The 19,914-nt window shown below is 40.1% G+C and overlaps 1 protein-coding gene across 1 annotated transcript; it reads left to right on the top strand.

Annotated features, from left to right (window-relative positions):
* Positions 1–1,002: 1,002 nt before the first annotated feature.
* LOC140241531 (4-hydroxyphenylpyruvate dioxygenase-like protein) lies at positions 1,003–14,944 on the top strand. Its single transcript, XM_072321265.1, has 5 exons — positions 1,003–1,976; positions 3,355–3,536; positions 4,111–4,262; positions 4,774–4,895; positions 13,527–14,944. Exons 1-5 carry the CDS (start codon positions 1,003–1,005, stop codon positions 13,675–13,677), a joined length of 1,581 nt encoding a protein of 526 aa, XP_072177366.1. The 3' UTR covers positions 13,678–14,944.
* The last annotated feature ends 4,970 nt before the right edge of the window (positions 14,945–19,914 follow it).

Genomic DNA, 19,914 nt, shown 5'->3' with positions numbered 1-19,914 from the left:
GCGTTCCTGAATATCAATAATACTATCTTAATCGATCTTAGTCAGTCCTAGCTTTGATATATCAAAAACTATATAACAGATAACACTGACATTGATATGAGCAATAGCTGAATAGCGTACAATTTTGTTGGAGGCAATTTCAAAATGACAGCATAATTCAGTTTCATTAGATTAAACATTAATTTTACAGTTAGATTTCAGATTTTGCTCTATTTTCAACCCTCTGTACAGTTCTAAGTCAATTGGTGTGTATGGGAGTGTGTAGTTGACACCCAGACAATGGTCCTGGACAATGCCTAAGATTTGAATGCTCCATTATTTATTCATAAGAAATTCCTCTATCACAGCTAGTCTTTATTCATTCTGAAATGTGGTGTATGCAAGCATGTGGAAACATGTGCTTACTTACTTCATGTGCATGCATTTCACCCTTTGCTAGGAATTCAGACTAGCAGTGCCCAGGCAATCCATCATGAATAATTACTAAAGAATTCATGTGCCTTGGAGCAGAGCTCTGAACAGGTAGTGTCCATTGTTCAGGGTCATTGTAAGTACACACTCACATACACATCATTAGTTCATGTGTAAAGTTCAGGTTATGTACAGAGGGTTAAAATTTGACCTTAATCTGATGGAACCTAACTTTGAAATTAATCATGGATTTCATGAAACTGATCTAGGTTTTCATATTCAAATCACCTCCAACTAAATTGTACACTATTCTGCTATTACTCATATCAATAACAGTTTATTCTGATATATAGTTTTCGAGCTATTAATCATCAACAGTGGAAAATGTATGTGTGGGTTTTTTTTTTTTGTTTTTTTGTTTTTTGTTTTTTTGTTTTTTGGTAACACCTAGTATAAGGATGCATCTTTAATCATGGGAGTTCGCCTGACGTAACCCTCCTGGGATTTCGCGGAAAAAAAAAAAAAAGTTACGAAATAGATTCAATTACGCCCTCGTCGTTCACAACTCTATATTTAGTTTCGAAGTACAAAATGGCTGCGCGCTGTGTTCATCATGTGCAACTCGCCGTGAGAAATGGACCTCGAATTGTCCATAAGCTGATATCTAACGTCAACTTCAAGTTATTCGCTGAGAGGAGGGACGTCCACAGGACAGACTGGGTACTCAGGAGTGGCTCGTCGGTGCTAGTAGTGAGTGAACATGTAGATGAAACCTCGTCGCCGGTGGCACCGTCACCGGCATCATCGGCAGCGGGACTTCCGGGGGCCTCCTCCTCGGGCGGTGGTACCGTCAATGTCCGTGCCAGCACGACTGGCTCGCGTGACCACCTATGTGATAGGGATAGTCGCCCTACTCACGTAGGCAGTACCGTATCGAATGTTGATGAACGCAGCAATGACGGCCGCGGATGCGGCAGCCACAGCATCCAGTCCTCTATGCCGACTCGTAGATTAGGCTACGTTTCTCCTCCCCTTTCATCTCAGAATCTTGACTTCAATATTCCCCAGAGCGCAAGGGGAAATGTTGACACTGTCTGCAACATTGCCTTTGAGGTGTGTGATGTAGAGGCAACAGTCAAGCGAGCCAACAATGGTGGTGCTCAAGTGTTATGTCAACCTACAGTGATAAAGGATCCCCATGGCTATGTTGAGGTGGCAGCTGTGAAATCGTGTGTGGGGAATGTCGTGCACACAATTCTGAATACGAAGCAATACAAGGGCACCTTTTTACCTGGTTTTTCATCAGTTACCCGCAACCCTAACGAGTCTGACGATGTAGCATTAAATGGCAGCATATATAACATTGGTATTGCTGATCACGATTTAACATCAACAACTGAGGTTGATAGCCATACTCATGTCACTAATGATGCAGAAGATGCCAGAACGAAGCCACTGGTCACCCATTTTGATCACATAACCTTTGCAGTGCCAACAGGAGCATCACATGAAGTCTTAGATTGGTACGAGAACTGCTTTGGTATGAACAGATTTTGGCTTGACAGGTAAGCACTAGTGACTAGTTCTGGATATCCTGGCCATGTAGTCTTGAAGTTTTAGTTGTTTGTACTATTTCTAATTTGTAATGTGTCCTATTGTATTTTAGCATGATAATTTTATATTGTTGTCACAGAGTGATTAGAATCAAATGAAATGCTTGTACATGTACTTGTTGTGGCAAATTTATGCAATACAAGTTGTTTTGAATTGCATTTGAAGACCAAGCTTACATACAAGTGTGTATACATGTATTTGCTGTAAATTTGATATGATGTCTCCCTTGAATATACATGTATAAGGGATTTAACTAATTGGAAAAACTAGTGGCGAGTGTTTATTCTGCTTTACCACAACATCTCAAGAGCTTTGATCTTCGTTTTCAAAATTACTGAGAAAAAGTACTACCTCAAGTGATAACTAAACTTATGAGAAAAGGGATCATTTCATTTGACGAGTAAAAAAAAGCACAAAAATTCTTGTGTTCTGGTTCACTATAAATCTATCAAGAGTGTAAAATCAGGTGAACAAATGACAGAGGTTTCATCACAACCTGACATGAAATAAGAGTACAAACCATACTTTAAAGGTTACACATGTTTAAAGAAAATGATGTAACCAGAACCACATATATGATGATGATACATTGTTGTATCATAATCACAATGTATGAAAATAGGCAAACAATACCAGATTGAAAAAAAAAGAGCAAGTACTCTTTCCTGATTTCAGGCTTCCAAATTTCAAAATAAGATGATTAAAGAAGGATTATTGAAAAGAAGGGGAGTGCTTTACAAATGCCACAAATAAAAAAAAAAAAAATACAACCTGATTTACTGACAAATGCATTGACAGGCCTATCATGGTTGGCCCGCTGAAAAAAAAAAAAAAATGCTTACTACATGATTATGAATAGTTTTTGCTGATAGCATCACCACAATTTGAGGTATTTTTAGCTTGACATCATTTATTCATTTAAATTATACACATGTCTTCATTGTTTACTATTTAGAAATATCATGCCACATGATTTATGTATGTTACATACATGTAGTTGTGATTAAATAAAGATCACCGAGGTACCAGTTTCACGGCTTGACGAAGGACCTTGAAAATATCCAAGGATGATGATTTCCACCAATGCTGTCAACTTTTTGTTGAGGAAGATGAAATATTCTCCCCAGACCTTCTCTTGTCTAATCCATGTTTATGATGAACAGTATGATGATAACCAGTCAGAGGTAAGTTAATCAGCATGGTCACCTGTACCCTCCTAAATATCCATTCCAGTCATGTGTTCCGCTCTGTGTTTTCATCATACATTAATTATGAGCTCTCTGTTCATCATCTGTTTTGTGTTTGCTTTTGATAATCTGTGTTTGCCAGTGAGGAAGACAAACTGGAAGGCTTTGTAGTGCGTGGCAGCAACGTAGGACTCAGGATGAAGGCAATGGAGTACTGGAGGTGTGCAGAGACGGGTCTGACCTTTCCAGAGGAGTCTTCAGATGAAAGATTGGGATCAGATGCCAAGTTGATGTTTGTTGTGGCAGAAGCACTACCTGATCAAGGTTTGTGTGTCATGCAGTGTGTGCCTTTAATCAAGATGACAGAACAAACAAGGGATGATATCAGAGTACTGAGCTGAAAAGCATCATAAAATGTTACATACAGTAGAGTTGCTGTCACTGCCTTAAAAAGAACTTGTATGTGTTCAACAAGGTTCTTTAAATGTTCCTCCTTTCAATTGGCTGTTGCAGCAGCTTTCTTTGACAAACATGGTGCCCAATAATCCAGAAAGAAAAATGTGATGGTTTCCTTACTTTGGCACCAGCTGTGAATATCTTGACAGCATTCAAATTCTTGTAGCAGTTGTCATACAAGGCATATAATGGAATTTGTGTACTCACACACCTGAGGTCTTCACAAATGGAGTATTTTCTTGTCTTTCAGCGTGGTGTAGTAGAGACATTTATGACCACATTGGTGTAATGACAGTGTTTTAGTGCAAATTGTGTTTGAAAATCAATTGCAATAAATATCAAAATGTACTGAGCTAGCAAGAAGAAGGACATCATGTTCAGTATTGCACTGTGGATGAGCCAGTAATGATGTGGTCATCTGCCTGTTATCACTCCTCCACAGGTGCCAATCAGGTTGAGACGTTCATCAGAGAGCATTGTGGGCCGGGAATACAGCACATTGGCCTCTACACCCCCAACATAGAGCACACGGTTCAGCACTTGCAGAGCAGCGGACTACAGTTCATGATCCCGCCTCCTACCTACTACACACACGTATGTATGAGGCTCTTCAACTAAGTTATCGTTTTAGCAAAGAGTGAATGAAATTATTGTCTGTGCAAAATGAAGAATGGCAGCATACTTGCATCCCAGTCCGAGAACACCGAATTGAACACAAATAGAAGTCATGTCAGATTTCTCAAGGATCATAGTTCAAATAAAAGTTGAAAAGACATACATTCAAAACATTTTGCAAGTCCCATTCATATTTTTTTTTAGTCCTCCACCTCAAATTTGTTTGTTACTTGTCTTGTACTTTCTGTTCAAGTTTGATCATCAGTTACCAAGAACCTGCTGAAAGAACAAAATATGACAAATTTGAGGAAAAAATTTTGTTGGTAGTATATACCGACAATGAAGTAATCAAGTTCCCTCGTTTAGAAAATGTTGGAAAATTGTTTTAAAATCCATAGTGTGGAGTATTATGAATGAAAGGTTAAACAAATGGGGTTATTAGCTCTGTGAGTTTATGAGGTCGCAATATATTTCTGTGTAACCGACCCAGGTTGGCAAACTCCAAGAAATCCTGATGACGGGTCACGACCCAGTCTTGCTGGAGAGGCTTGGAATCCTCCTAGATGCCGAAGACTTCCAGGAGGAGGTGGTAGACAGAGATCAACCACTTAGGTGAGGTTCCCTGTGTCACGACTCAACCCAATCACCACATCATGACAATCAAATGTTCCGCTCCATTCCTGGCAGATCGCACCCAAACCATCACAACAACGTTGCAAAAGACCACGATTGGGAAGCCATGTCTTGATCTGAGAGCGATAACTTGCTGCGGACCTCTTTATTGGTATTAGCCTTGTTCAAGGCGCATCACATCTCCCCCCTTAAGACGGGAAGTTATGGAAGAACTTTCCAGTCAAACTGCAAACAGTCGTTACAAACATGTTCCGAAACACGATACATAAAAATGCACAGTTGTGTGTTCATACACTAAAGTGGATTCTTCACATAAACAAGCTCAGACTTAATGAGCCTTATCAAAACCTTTCTTGAGCGTAGGCTAAGTCTAAATATAGATCCACTACCTGCTCGGAACAAGCATGTGCGTATACGCGCAAAACTTTACAACCACAACATTCCTTCTTTTCTTTTCTTTTTTTTTTTTTTCCTCTGCTTGGTCATAAATCATGAAGCATGTATTTTCTTTAGCTTTCCTGAAATGCTTATGAGTATTAAATGGCCAAACATTTCAACACCTAGTCGAAATCTAAGAAATGCTGCTGGTTCAGAACAAAATACACTGTAATTGTATCATGAAACAATATACCATAAGTATGGACATATCAAACTTCTCTCTTAGCTTGATGTGCATATGCTTGAGAAAAACCGCTACACATATCACTGATTAACCTGCATACACTGACAATCATGCAGGTTGAATACTGAACTTTATACGGTTTTGTTGTTGTATTATGTCACCAATAACAGAAGTAATCTTCCATTCACTATACTTAGTAACCATTTTTACATGGTGAGCTTATAGCAATCTGACCTTTGATGAAAACTGACATAACAATGCGTTCAGCTCAACTGTTTGGTCTAACAAACATCTTTACATTTCTGATTTCTTGACACTTCTGTTCAAGTACTGTAAAGCTTTGTTCCTCAAGACAATAAATGCATGTACAGTGACTAGCGTATAGCAAAACAATGCAATTATGAACACCTGTTATACTCTCTCTGTTTCTGAAACAAGATATCACATGAATATAACCTGGTTATGTCTGTACACCTGTATGGTCTCATGAACCTTACACATTCACAACATTATGAATATCATAGTGTCATAATTTCACTCAGTCGATATCTATGCTATGGAAAATGTGCATAATTGGTCAATTCTGTGATGCCACAAATTCCAACTCTTGCAGATTAAGCATTTGAAAAAAATGCAACAACAGCTTTTGTGTGCTTGTGTGTGCTTTTTGCAAACAGCAATGCAACTTAATTTGCAGTTCCAATTAATACAATGTCTACATTATACCCTGTATCAAAATATGCTGTATTACTGAAAACCCCTTTCTTCACCATATAAAGCATAAAACATAGCAAAACTCATGCTATATCACTTGAAATGATTTTGCCCTGTTTTGGTGCAAAAATCATGACAATTTGGAAAACATGCTGTCTTTTTCCCTGCAGACAAGAACAAAAAGAATAAATTAAAGCAGTGTACACAATGTTTGTGTCATCATTTCAAAGCAATCAATAACACTCTTTCTTCAACATGAGAAATATAATTTTCTTACAAATGCATGGAAACACATTTCTTTTGTCTCGTATTGTTCATGTTTCCAAGTCATTACCAGTCTTATTATCTATGGATAATAAGCACATCTGTGTCCTTTTGTCCTATCCGTGGAAATATGCGTACTTCTATCTTATCCACGGGACAAAGCGTCTGCAATGACATTGTCTTTTCCACGTACGTGCTGTATCACGAGGTTGTACTCCTGTAGCACTAGCGCCCATCTGGTTAGGCGTCCATTTTTGTTCCTCATTCGCGACAGGAACACAAGCGGATTGTGGTCTGTGTACACCAGCACTGGATACTTTGTAGTGTTCAGGTACACGTCAAAATGACGAAGAGCCATGACGAGCGCTAACGTCTCCTTCTCGACAGTGGAGTACCGTCGCTGATGTTTGTTGAATTTTCTGGACATGTACGCGACGGGATGGTCAACTCCGTTGTCGTCCTTCTGCATCAGGGCTCCTCCTCCTCCTGTGTCACTCGCGTCCACCATAAGAATGAACTGCTTGTCGAAGTTCGGCGCTGCAAGAACCGGAGAACTCGCTAGCATTGCCTTCAGCCGGTTGAAAGCAACTTGACAGTCATCTGACCACTCGAACTGCGAATCTTTCCGCAACATGTTGGTGAGCGGTGTTGCAGCATCAGCGAAATTATGGCAGAACTTCCGATAATAGCCAGTCATGCCCAGAAATCGTCTCAGCTCTCGCTTACTCTGTGGGCGGGGAAAGTTCAGGATCGTCTCCACCTTTGCTTCAACAGGCTTGACGGAACCATGTCCCACAATATGACCCAGGAACACGACTTTTGCTCGGGCGAACTCACATTTCCTCAAGTTCACCGTAAGGTTGGCACTGGTCAAGCGGTCAAACAGTGCTCTGACTCTCAGAAGGTGGTCCTCCCATGTATGGCTGTACACTATGATGTCGTCGAGATACGCCTCGCATCCCACCAAGCCAGACGTGACGGTGTTGATGAGTCTCTGGAATGTAGCGGGCGCGTTCTTCATCCCGAACGGCATCACTTTGTATTGGAAGAATCCGTCAGGAGTCACGAATGCAGACAGTTCTTTCGCTCTTTCACTGAGGGGAACCTGCCAGTACCCCTTCAAAAGGTCAAACTTACTGACGTATTTGGCATTCCCTACGCGATCAATACAATCATCGATGCGGGGCAAAGGGTACGAGTCTGACTTTGTTTTCGAATTGAGCAACCTGTAATCCGTACAGAAACGCAAAGAACCATCCTGCTTTGGAACCAACACACAGGGAGAACTCCATCCACTCTTACTGGGCTCAATAAGGTCATGTTCAAGCATGTATTGAACTTCCTTCCTCAGAACATCCATTTTCAATGGATTCACACGATATGGGTGTTGCTTGACAGGGGAGGAGTCCCCCACATCAACATCATGCACCACCACACTAGTACGACCTGGTACATCACTGAAAAGGTGTTCATACTCATGGACTACATCCATCACCTGAGCTCTCTCTACTCCTGGAAGATGAGATAATGTGTCAGATAGATTTGCTAACACCTCAGAATTCTTCAACATCAACTGCGGAATTTCCACATCATCACTCTCACTGTCTTCACCATCCACTTCACAACCGATTCCAACCGTAGCAACAGGCTTTTCATTAGCCTCTTCTACATTTTCAACATACTCCTTTAGCATGTTGACATGACAGAGTCTTCTCCTCTTCCTCCTATCAGGTACAAGTGACTGTGCAAGACGCACTATTTCAGGGTCTTTGCCCTGCAATTCAACCAGACTCTGACGAGAAATCTCTAACATTTGACCATGGTCCATATGTGCATCATCACTGCTGCTAGACTCTTCAAGTCTAGAGAAGAAAGTATCAGCCAAGATATCCTCTTGCTCCTCTTTCTCCAGTTCACGAGCCATTGACCTGGTAACAGCACATGAGGGAAACACATCAGGCATATCCTGAACCAATTTCTCTGTGGCTTCGTCAACCACGGGTGTCTTACTTGGGAGAAAGTGAGGCAAAACCTTCTCTCCAGCGATATCATTGCCGAGCAATAAGGTGACACCTTCGACTGGCAATGTAGGCAAAATACCTACTACAACTGAGCCACTGACAAGATCGCTCTTCAATTTGATATTATGAAGAGGCACTCGGACACTCCCACCTTCAACTCCCCTCACAAACACTTCCGAATTCACAGAAGATTCAACCGAAAATGGCAATGTCTTTGCACACAGGAGACTCTGTGATGCTCCTGTATCCCTCAAAATGTGAACCTGAACCTGCTCACTATCAGGCGTCAAACTAACATACCCTGAAGATATGAAAGGTCTGTAATTCTCTGCCACCCGTTCAAACGATGGCAGATGCTCTGTGCGAGTGATAGCAAAAGCATCTGGCAATGCTTTGGGGTTGCTAATCCCCTCTTTTTCTCGCTTCTTCTTCAACTTCCAGCAAGCTGACATCACATGTCCATCCTTCTTGCAATAGAAGCAAGCCTTGTTCGGCTTTTGATCAAGATCGGGCTTGGGAATGCTTGGAGCAACAGCTCCTTTTCTTGGCACACCCTGGCCTCCTTTCTTGCTTGAAGAAAGTTTGAAAGTACCCTTGTGGGTAAGCACATACTCATCAAGGAGGACAGCAGCTCTCCTGGCACCATTCACTTCCCTTTCCTCCAGGTACTGCCGCTGATCTGGCTGAACACACCTCTTCACCTCCTCTAACAACACCAACTCTTTCAGTTTGTGGAAATCATCAACACCAGACGACCTTAACCAGTGTTCAAAATGGGTCTGCTTGTGTTGCACAAAATCAACGAATGTCTGATCATCCCTTCTCCTATAATTCCGAAACAGTTGCCTGTGGGCTTCCGGCACCAACTCGTACGCCCTTAACACGGAACTCTTCAAATTCTCATAGTCAGCACACTCTTGGATAGTGAGAGACGCATAGACCTCTTGGGCCTTCCCTACCAGCGAGCTCTGTATCAATGTCGGCCACACTTCCTTGGGCCATTCTAAACTCACAGCCACTTTTTCAAAGTGCTGGAAAAACTCTTCTACCCGGTCTTCACGAAATTTCGGCACCAACTGAGATTGCCTTAATGCATCAAATTTTGATGACTTTGCTGAACTGCCGGAAGAAGGTTCATTCGATTTTGCATCGATTGACTTGATTTCGAGTTCTATTTTCTTTGCCTCGACTTCCAGCTGCTTCATCCGAAGCTGGATCTCAATTTTCTTCAATTCACTTTCTGCAGGGGTTACCAAAGGTGTGATAATTTCACCATCATCTGTCCCTGCTTCATCCTCTGACAAAGAGGCAGGCCAGATACCAGTATTGGTAAAAAACTCCGAAATTGTGTCCTTGATCTCTGCTTTTCGATCCGATGTTTTGATCGGGATTTCTAAAATTCGAGCAACTTCCACCAGTTCTGCCTTCCTCAGGTTATTAAAACCTTCCTGAGTGGGTTCATCAACAAAGCTCTGCACGACATCAGCCATTGTGGGAATATCAAAATCAAAACTTGCAAGAAGTCACAAATCCTCACAAAACTACAAAGCCTTAACAAAAGAAATGCACTGCATATGAGTACACATGTATGCATGAACCCAGTCACACGCGCAGAACAGGCAAAAATTTTCTACGATAAGCAGAAAACATCAAAATCTCTAAGCCTTCGAATCAGGCATACAATCAGAACACCACGGCATCACATTAGCATGTGATCTAAGGACATAGAATGAGTATACACACTCACTACAAACGACCACATAGCACGATTGTGCAAACTAAGGAAAATATATCAAAGCCTTTAACCGAGGCTAATCTTCCAGAAAATTCGGCGTGACCCGTAGCCAATGTGTACGCAAGCCCCCACACATACACATCCAGCATACGCACACTCACAAACTGCACTAGCCCTACACACGACGCGCTAGACCGACCGTCTGCGACTACAAAACACGTGCGAGCCCAATGCGCAATACCCACGCTATGCACTATATACGCACACAACTGAACGTGAGAATCCTCACCCAAATCGGTCTACAGAAGACCTTCATGCAAAAACGACAAACGTCCAAAACGTGAGAATCCTCACCAAAATCTGCACTAGGCCTTCACACAAAATGTAGTCTGAAAACTACAGACACAGTCAATGACTGCCAAAGCCTACGCAGCATAAATGTTATACACAACGTGCACAACCAAACGTGAGAATCCTCACCAAAACGCATGTGGCCTGTCAAAACCAACATGCAAACAATGCAGGCCCAATACATAAGCCTGTCATCGACGCTATACACTTGTCTACATACTAAAACAAACGTGTACAGCCAAACGTGAGAGTCCTCACCAAAACGCATGAGGCCTAATAGAACCTACATGCAAGCAGGTACATAGGCCCGATACGACATGAGCCTATACACCATCGACGCTATACACTACGTACTTACAGCACACGTGTACAACCAGACGTGAGAGTCCTCACCACAATCCGCATGGAACATGCGAAAGAAAACGGCTTGTCTGTTCATTTTCCCGGACAAGGTCCCAATTTGTCACGACTCAACCCAATCACCACATCATGACAATCAAATGTTCCGCTCCATTCCTGGCAGATCGCACCCAAACCATCACAACAACGTTGCAAAAGACCACGATTGGGAAGCCATGTCTTGATCTGAGAGCGATAACTTGCTGCGGACCTCTTTATTGGTATTAGCCTTGTTCAAGGCGCATCACACCTGCCACTGCATTTACGCTTATAACAGCCATACATCATTTGCGTGTCATTAAAGGACATGTCCACCTTCATTAACCCTTACTGTACTGGGCTATTTGGCTCCATGAAAATACTGGGGGGGGGGGGGGGGGGCTGGGAGGCCCCCCCCCACCAGGCCCCCCCCCCCCCCATTGATCTCAGAAACGCAATGTCTGATGAACTTGAAAATATGCATGCTGATAGGTCTTCGCGTGCTGAATCTGATGGTGTAATTTATTTTAATCAATCATGCAATTTTTTTTTGCATAATCAGCTAATTAATTATTCATAATGCGTATTTTATGCATTGGGGGATATTTTCATAATTTCAGCCTAAACAAGTACAAAATTACATGAAAACTGTAATAATGAAGAATAATGTTTCCCAAATGTGAAATAAATCAGAGAGAGAAAAAAAAAATGAGAAAAAACAACTTTTTTGTTATGTTTTCTATTGTTTTTATTTCTTATGTTTTCGATTGTTTTATATTCCTTATGTATATCATTGTTTCTAAACTTTGCCCAATTTATTTCAGAACAATATAGAAGCATGAACCAAGTGGAAAACCAATTCCTGAGCAAAATTTATAAAGTAATGCAAGCCATGGTTTATTGACAGTATGTAACTGTACACAAATATATGCAGCGATTAGCCGTTTTAATGCATGCGCATACTAATTGGCCCATAACACCCCCTAGGTAGGTCCGATATGGACAAATGTGGTATCAATATGTGCGCAAGACTTCAGGGGAAAAAGTCATGAAGCGAGAATCCGAAATTCCGAGCGGTCACGATGCAATCGTCAAAAGTATGGAGGGGGTCCTCCCAGCCCCCCCCCCCCCCCCCAGTGCAGTTAGGGTTATACATAAGGATTGAGAGAAAGCAGCAATATCAGTAAAACGCATCTGTGAAAGTTTGAGGAAAATCAGACAATCCGTTCAGAAGTTAGAAATTTTTGAAGGTTTCAGTACCACAGTTGCTGAATGAGAAGGCTACTTCAGATTGTGATGTCACGTGCATAGAATGATTTAAGGAAAGTATAAAGAAAATTCAACATATTTTTACTTTTCTCACGAAATGAAAGAGCACTCAACTTGCCTCTTTCAGAAGGCAGGGGGAATGTGTACTTGTTTCAAAAAATGAAATTTTGTGAAATTCTCTTTATATTTTCCTTATATCATTCTATGCATGTGACATCATACACTGCAGTAGTCTTCTCATTGAACAGTGACTGTGTAGAAACTTAAAAAATTCATAACTTTTGAACGGATTGTCTGATTTTCCTCAAACTTTCCATGATGTGTTCTACTGATATTGCTGCATTCACTCTATCCTTATGTATATGAAGGTGGACTTGTCCTTTAAGAGAGTAAGATGCAATTATCTTAGCACTGGTCATTCAGAGTATGTTGAACTTTACCAAGCCCTCCCATGTTGTTACTGATTGACCAATTGCCCTTCATCAACACTAGATAAGCACCGATTACCCTGTGTTTTAAGTAGTAGTCATAACATACTCAAGATGGACTTGGACCAACAATTACCCGATAACTAGTTGTAGATAAGCATCATATCCACTAGCCAATTTTAGTTCATATCCTCATAATGTAATATGTTTGTATGAAGGCAGACATGAAAGCCCGCGTAATCTGGTTGAGCCAGTAATAGGCTTGCAGCAATAAGATGTAAGCATCGGTTCTGTATGTGTGATGTTATTGTTATCTATTTACACTCTTAATGTCAAATGACATCTGGTGTGATACTCTGTATCTTGCCCTCAGAACTCATCAAACAGTTTATAAAAATATCAATCGTGAGATGACTGCATGTCCACAAGATCAGTCAAAGTGGATGTGCTTGCATGGATGGTAATATGTCATGAAGTGTGGATTATAGAAGAAGTGGGTTGTACATTGTACCTAGTCACTTTCTGTGTAGGTGGTCATTATGCCCGTGGTCACAATGCCCATTCTGACCTATAAATTGGTCAGAATTCATATGGGACAGTTTCAGAGCAATCACATCACTGCAATAAAGTCAACTCCTGCTCCTCACATTTGAAAGAATAAGCAGAAGTTTTGAAATACTGCAGTTTTTTCTTACATTCATGGTTCTTCAATATTTACAAAAGTGATACCAAATTGTAAGAAATCCAATGTTAACACCTCTTTGATTTTTCCCTGGTGTTACATATTTTTGAGTTGTTGTTGCTGATGTTTTTTTGGTTTTTTTGCAGGTACTTAATGCAAGTTTTCACCCGTCCATTCTTTGACCGGGATACATTCTTCCTAGAGGTAATTCAGAGGAACGGGGCATGCGGCTTCGGAGCGGGAAACATCAAGGCCCTGTGGAAATCGGTGGAGGCCTACATGCAAGAGAAAACATAACGAAAGCTTCCCAGTTCTTATTTCCTTGTTGAGTGAAATGTAGCACTATGTCTTATCAGCAGCTGAGAGGCAAATTAGATCTATGTAACATCTAACAAGAGGCATTTAGAGTGCAAGTGAACGCTGTGCTCAAATTTGAAAAGAAATATTGAGTACAGTCCACCAGCACCGAGTAGTACATGTATAGGTTTCATCAAAATTGTATTATAGGTAAAATCAGAAGAACAGTTCATAGGGAATTGTGAAGTTTCACATGTTTCACAAAATTGTGATATTAGTATAAATTGTGGATATTGAATTATTTCAATATATGAGACGAGAATAAATGTTATTAGTTTGAGGTACAAAAGAATGCCATGCATGGTTTATCTGCATGTCATGTCATAGTGCATTATATTTATGCATCAGAAACTCTGGCATTGAGTATAATTTGCCATGACTGTTGCTGTACGCAGTGGTCAATATTCTTGAAGTGAGATCTGTTCATGTGCATTGCAGATGCCATGCCGCGTGTGAGATCAGCCTAGAAAAAAAGTGATGACTCGCTAATTGTCAAAATTGTAGTACACTGTATTTATTTCATTGTTGCAAGTGCAGTATACATTGTATGTATTTCATTTGAAGGAAGAAGTGTAGAAAGATGTGCAATGTGTGGCATAAGAACTTGAGAAGTATTTGGAAAGTACGGTACATGTACTGAAATTCCATCCACTTCACTTTTTCTTTTTCTTTTTTTTACTTTGCTAAATTTTACTAAAAAGTCTGGTTCATTGTCAAATATTATTTTTAATCTGCATGACTGAAATACCCACTCCAGTTCCCCCCCCCCCCCCCAAGGTTGAAATGTTTTTGTTTTGCGGAATACCATTATTTATTATAAGTTTAAAAGTCAACTCATTCCATGAATTAGATTAAGTAACTTGATGTACACATTTTATATGGTACCAGAATCTGTATCTGAAGGTTGATTACTTTTTCAACTGGATGTATTATGCTGATGGTACTATTTCAGCTTGCTGCCAGCAGTGAAGACTGATCAAATGTTCATGCGTTGAGTCACCCATATGAGCACACTACATACCTCACTTTGAAGATATTTTAGTGCTTTAATCCCCCCACTCCCCAGCATGATTGTATTGCATAATATTATTGTTAAAGTCGTATTCAAATAAGGTGTTTTATGATATTCAATATGGATCCATCAGAGAGTCATCCTCCCCCCCCCCCCTCAAATTAAAGGGAAGGTAAACCCAAAGAGCAATGTGGATTGAGTGAAAGCAGCAACATTAGTAGAACACATCAGTGAAAGTTTGAGAAAAATCGGACAATCGATGCAAAAGTTATGAATTTTTAAAGTTTTGATGTTGGAACCGCTGGATGAGGAGACTACTAGAGGATATGACGTATGAGTGGACAACAATACAAAGAAAATATAAAGGATATTCAACAAAATTCACTTTTCTAGAATTATGAAAGAGCAGTGGACCAACCGCTTTCAGAAAGCAGGGGGAATAATTGCTACCCTTAACATACGTCAATATCAAGTTGATGGAATTTGTAATTTTCCTGAAAAACGGATTTTTGTAGTATTTTCTTTATATTTTCTTGATATTGTAGTCCGCTCAATGTACGTCATAACCTCTAGTAGTCTCCTCATCCAGCGGTTCCAACATCAAAACTTTAAAAATTCATAACTTTTGCATCGATTGTCCGATTTTCTTCAAACTTTCACTGATGTGTTCTACTAATGTTGCTGCTTTCACTCAATCCACATTGTTCTTGGGGTTTATCTTCCCTTTAAAATAGCACAAAGTAAAGGAGGGAGGGTATTCGCAGAATAGCAGCAACTTGTCAGAGTGGAAAGTGATGCGTAACATGATGTTCAAATCAGTCATAAACAACATGATGTTTGTGCAATTAAAGTGAAGTGTTATACCAAATAAGGTTGAAAAATAGATAAAAGGTGTTTGAAAGTGTTTTAATTCCATGTCAAAAAGATTTACCTTGTTGACAGAAGATGATTACAGATAAAAGGACAGTATTTTAGAACACACATCAGGTTCCCTCTTTAATTGCAGACTTTGCTTTTGTCAATCAGACTGCATTTGTGCTGATGTATGTATGTGTGTGTGTGTCCGTGCCAGTGCCCATAAATACTGCATTCAAGAATTATACAGTAGTTATTATTACTTTTACACACACTAGTTAGTAACTTCCATCTCTGCTGAATATGTGCAAAAAGATCACATTACATTGGACATCGGCTTGAAATGGTAGTGATTGACGTCATCCGTTTGTTATGGTGAAAAGAACAACAAACAAAATTATATCGTCCATAAATGGAGTCTTCGACGGTCTACAAGAATAGTTACGATTGTATGTTGTAGGGGGTATTTTTATTATGTGTTAGCGTGAGTGGTGTGTTTGTGTGTGTGTGTGTGTGTGCGTGCGTAAATGTTTAAAATCAATCTCCACAGCATCTGATATTGATTGCATTACAATGGCAAACTACATTTACATTTTAAGTCATTCCTTGAACTGTCATCATTTTTTTTTTTTTTTTTGGGGGGGGGGGGGGAAGGGGACCATCATAGAGGGTAAATATAAAAGGGGTGTTATGAAATGACAGGAACACGCCACAATTTACTCGTCTTTGCTTCCTCTTCCCTGTTCATGGTGTTTTTTCTATCTCTCCTCTATCCTTCGTTTCTTATTCTCCTCCTCCTCCTCCTCTTCCTCTACCTCCTCCTCCATCGTCCTCCCTCCTTCTCCTCCTTCTCCTCCCTCTCCATCTCTTCCTATGTGTACCGAGAATAAAGCAATCATTATCTTTGTCGCCGTGGCCCAACTACGTCATAAAGTACGGAGGAAAGATATATTGTAATATATAGTGTAATTATATAATTGCAGGCCACGAAAATTATTTAAAACACCAAAATAAAGGAGATAAGGCCACAAAAACAGAAGAAAATCAAACGACTAACCATAATCAGGTCAAGGTTGCGGAGAAAGTAATGCGTACTAGTATACGACGACGCTAACATCACAGTGTGTATTGTACATGTCTTTACCCCAGAAAACGTGGATTAGGTTTGTTATGATTTCACCCTTTTTGATCTGTAACGATATAAGTACATCTTCCTAAGTCCATCTGACCAAAGAGAGACGAGTTGATTTATACTCTGGAGAGTCGCCGTGTTATGAGAGGAGGACAGTGCGAGTGAACGGCATTACCTGGTTTAGCTGTGAAAAATAACAGTCGCGCTTTTAAAGAGCGCCAGCATCGACAGCTTCGATTTAGTTCCTCGGTGTGTCGGTCGGGAAGAAAATTTAGATGCAGTTATCTTTGTCTGCATTGTAGTGCGGAGATCAGTGGGGACACGGAAGAGCACTGATGGGACTTATGAACTGGCTCGGGCTTACACAGCACTGATCACACACACCAGTCAACTCAGTGAAATCGATTGTAACTGTGTTGACAAAATGACGTTGACCTTTATTGCGGAAGAACTCGTAGACTTTTGCACTTTCAATGCGTATTTTCGTTTATTGCCTCTCATAAGCTAAAACAGAAGGAACACTGATGATTCCAAAAAATTTTATACGTTACAATTTGTCTGTAATTACAGATATTCTAGAAGTCGCTGGAACATGATAGCTTGTTGTGCTTCTCCTCTCCAGAGACCTGATCAACATCTAACTATGATGATAACACGGACATTTTTTTTTTCTATCATGTCATTGTTAGACGATTTATCCCGTACAACAAATATTTGCGTATCTCAGAATTATAAAAAGCATAATAAAATCGACGTATTTATGACAAAATCTAATTATTTTTTTTTTTTTGCACGAAAACGCTTCTCACGCCTTCATATCATCATTTGAACAAATATTCAAGAAGAAGCAAGATTTTGATGAGGTTTCTTTTTCTGCGCTTGAATACCTCATATTACTTAAATAATCCTGTCTGGTCGTTTTCTTGCTGGAAACCAATGGGGTGGGGTAGTTGTTGACAATATTACTTAAATTAATAAACAACGAAGATGTGCAGTAAAGTAATATTTTCTGTCATTATGTGGATTTGTAAACGCAAATGGTATATGTTTTGTAGTACAATATTGTATTATAGTTTGTTACAAAGAGACATAATAAAAAATATATAAATATAATTTTTATGCATTGATTTTTTTTTATTATTCATTGCCGACCAAGAAATACAGAAGGAACTCAAATAAAGTATTGTGTAGTCGTATATTACTCAAAATCAAAATCGTTCATCTGCATACGTGTTTAATTGTTACAATATACTTACGTATTTACTTCACTATTCTCATAGATGCATGAAAGTCTGGCGATTATCTGATGACATAACTAATTGATCAAAATGATGCACTTAAATGATGGGGTAGAACTCTTGCCAGGTTTGCATGGTTTGACAGCATTCTCATAAGGAAATACATCTTCTAATTACGATCATGGTGACGAATTATGTTATTTGTAGTGATGTGATCAATATATTATTGCGCGCACGTCACACAACATTACTGATTTTAGTCCAATTAATCTGAAAGTCATTTTCACACAGCAATTTTGATAGATCTTGAAATTCATGCGTTGATGCTATCATGAATATTATCCTATTGTGATCAACGCTTTTATAACTCAATGTTTTACTTGTCAATCGGTTGACTTACCATTTTTGTTACGTTGCAGTTCTTTTCTAATGGCAGACAGACATCATGAATAATAATCTAAGTATGACATCATACCCGAGGAATAGTGTCATACAGGAAGTGTGTATGTGTTTACTTTCAAACCATGTTCGCTAAAGGTTTGTAGAGCATGCACGTTTACACTGGCGTAGAGCAATGGCTGATGATGGATAAGATCGAGTTATATGATTGTTTGCATAGAGCTGGTCTTTTTGTTTTACCGTTCACATGAAAATAGGAAATGGTACATGTATACCAGTGTACTTTTCCAGTTTACAATGGATCATCTCTTTCCTCCTACCCTTTCCTTTTATATTATTTACTTTGCTCTACTTCTTTATTTCTCATGAGAAAGAAGACACAAGTAGGGAGAAAATAATGATTGGAAGTGACACACCTCAGGTGGGCAGACAGTTTAATGATACCGAGCGGGTGTTTAAATTGACATCTTTAGCTTTTTAACCCGTCTACAAGGTGCAATTTACATTTTGCACGAACAAACGACGACGCCAATTCTTTGGAATAAACGCTCACACACACATGGGATTCGATGTGTGAGAGCAATTATAAACACTGATTTACCGTTACTAGCACCTGAGTCTTCGCAGAATCACAAGCGACTCTTCTCAAGGCTCGCCCAGGCCTTGTAGATTCTGGGTAGGTAGGTAGCCCAATCTTTGCGTCTGAGTTTTTAGTTTTCTCCTATATCGCGTAACATCAACAGAAAGAACATTATTTATCAGAAAATCGCGTGTAGGAAGCGAAAGTGATTACATTGTGTTAGCTCATGTCCACGGAACGGCCATTCAAACACTTAGCATCACCTTCATAATACGTATCGAGTACACTTGCAGTCCATTTCTTGCCGTAAGCATTGTCTTTCCCGAAGTCCCGGCTTCGTTTCGTTGAATATCTGAGATGTTGGACGAGGACATATTGCGGCTAACCTTACTCAGAGACAACGCGAGCTACACTTCAGTGCTCGGGAGAAAGGAGAAAAGATTTCAATTAACGACGGAGACAGGCAACAGGCAATCGGGAAAAGTGGGAGTAAAGCGCGAAATATTACACCGCAATTCTTGAGAAGTCGTGATATAAAATGTTTCTATGCTCTCTCCTCTCTCCTTATCTCTCCCCTCACCATCTCTCTCTCTCTCTCTCTCTCGCTCTCTCTCTCTCTCTCTCTCCCTCTCTAGGTGTATCTCTCTCCTTTTCTGGCTCATCTGATCTCTCCTTACCATTTCTGACTGGGCGATGAGAACTGTTTGCTGAATGTCCATTTCAGTTTTCATATCAAGAGTGTCCCGACAATTTGAGGCAAAATGATGTGCTGTCGCTATTAGGCGGGTATTGTTATTTGATGCGCTGCCTCATTTTGTGACAAAACCTTCAGATACTATAGTATCTGGCAGACGTTGCTATCAGAGGGGAAGATGTGTTGACATTTTCCGCGCTCCAGCGATATCTAACTGCGTTTTTAAAACGCAAGGTTAAAACGCTAGCGGGCGCTGGCCTCTCGTAT

This window comes from Diadema setosum, chromosome 18 (assembly GCF_964275005.1).
Source record: "Diadema setosum chromosome 18, eeDiaSeto1, whole genome shotgun sequence".
In the NCBI taxonomy this organism is placed as follows: domain Eukaryota; kingdom Metazoa; phylum Echinodermata; class Echinoidea; order Diadematoida; family Diadematidae; genus Diadema; species Diadema setosum.
Note: the sequence above shows the minus strand (reverse complement) of the source record. Positions and strands in the feature narration are given on the sequence as shown.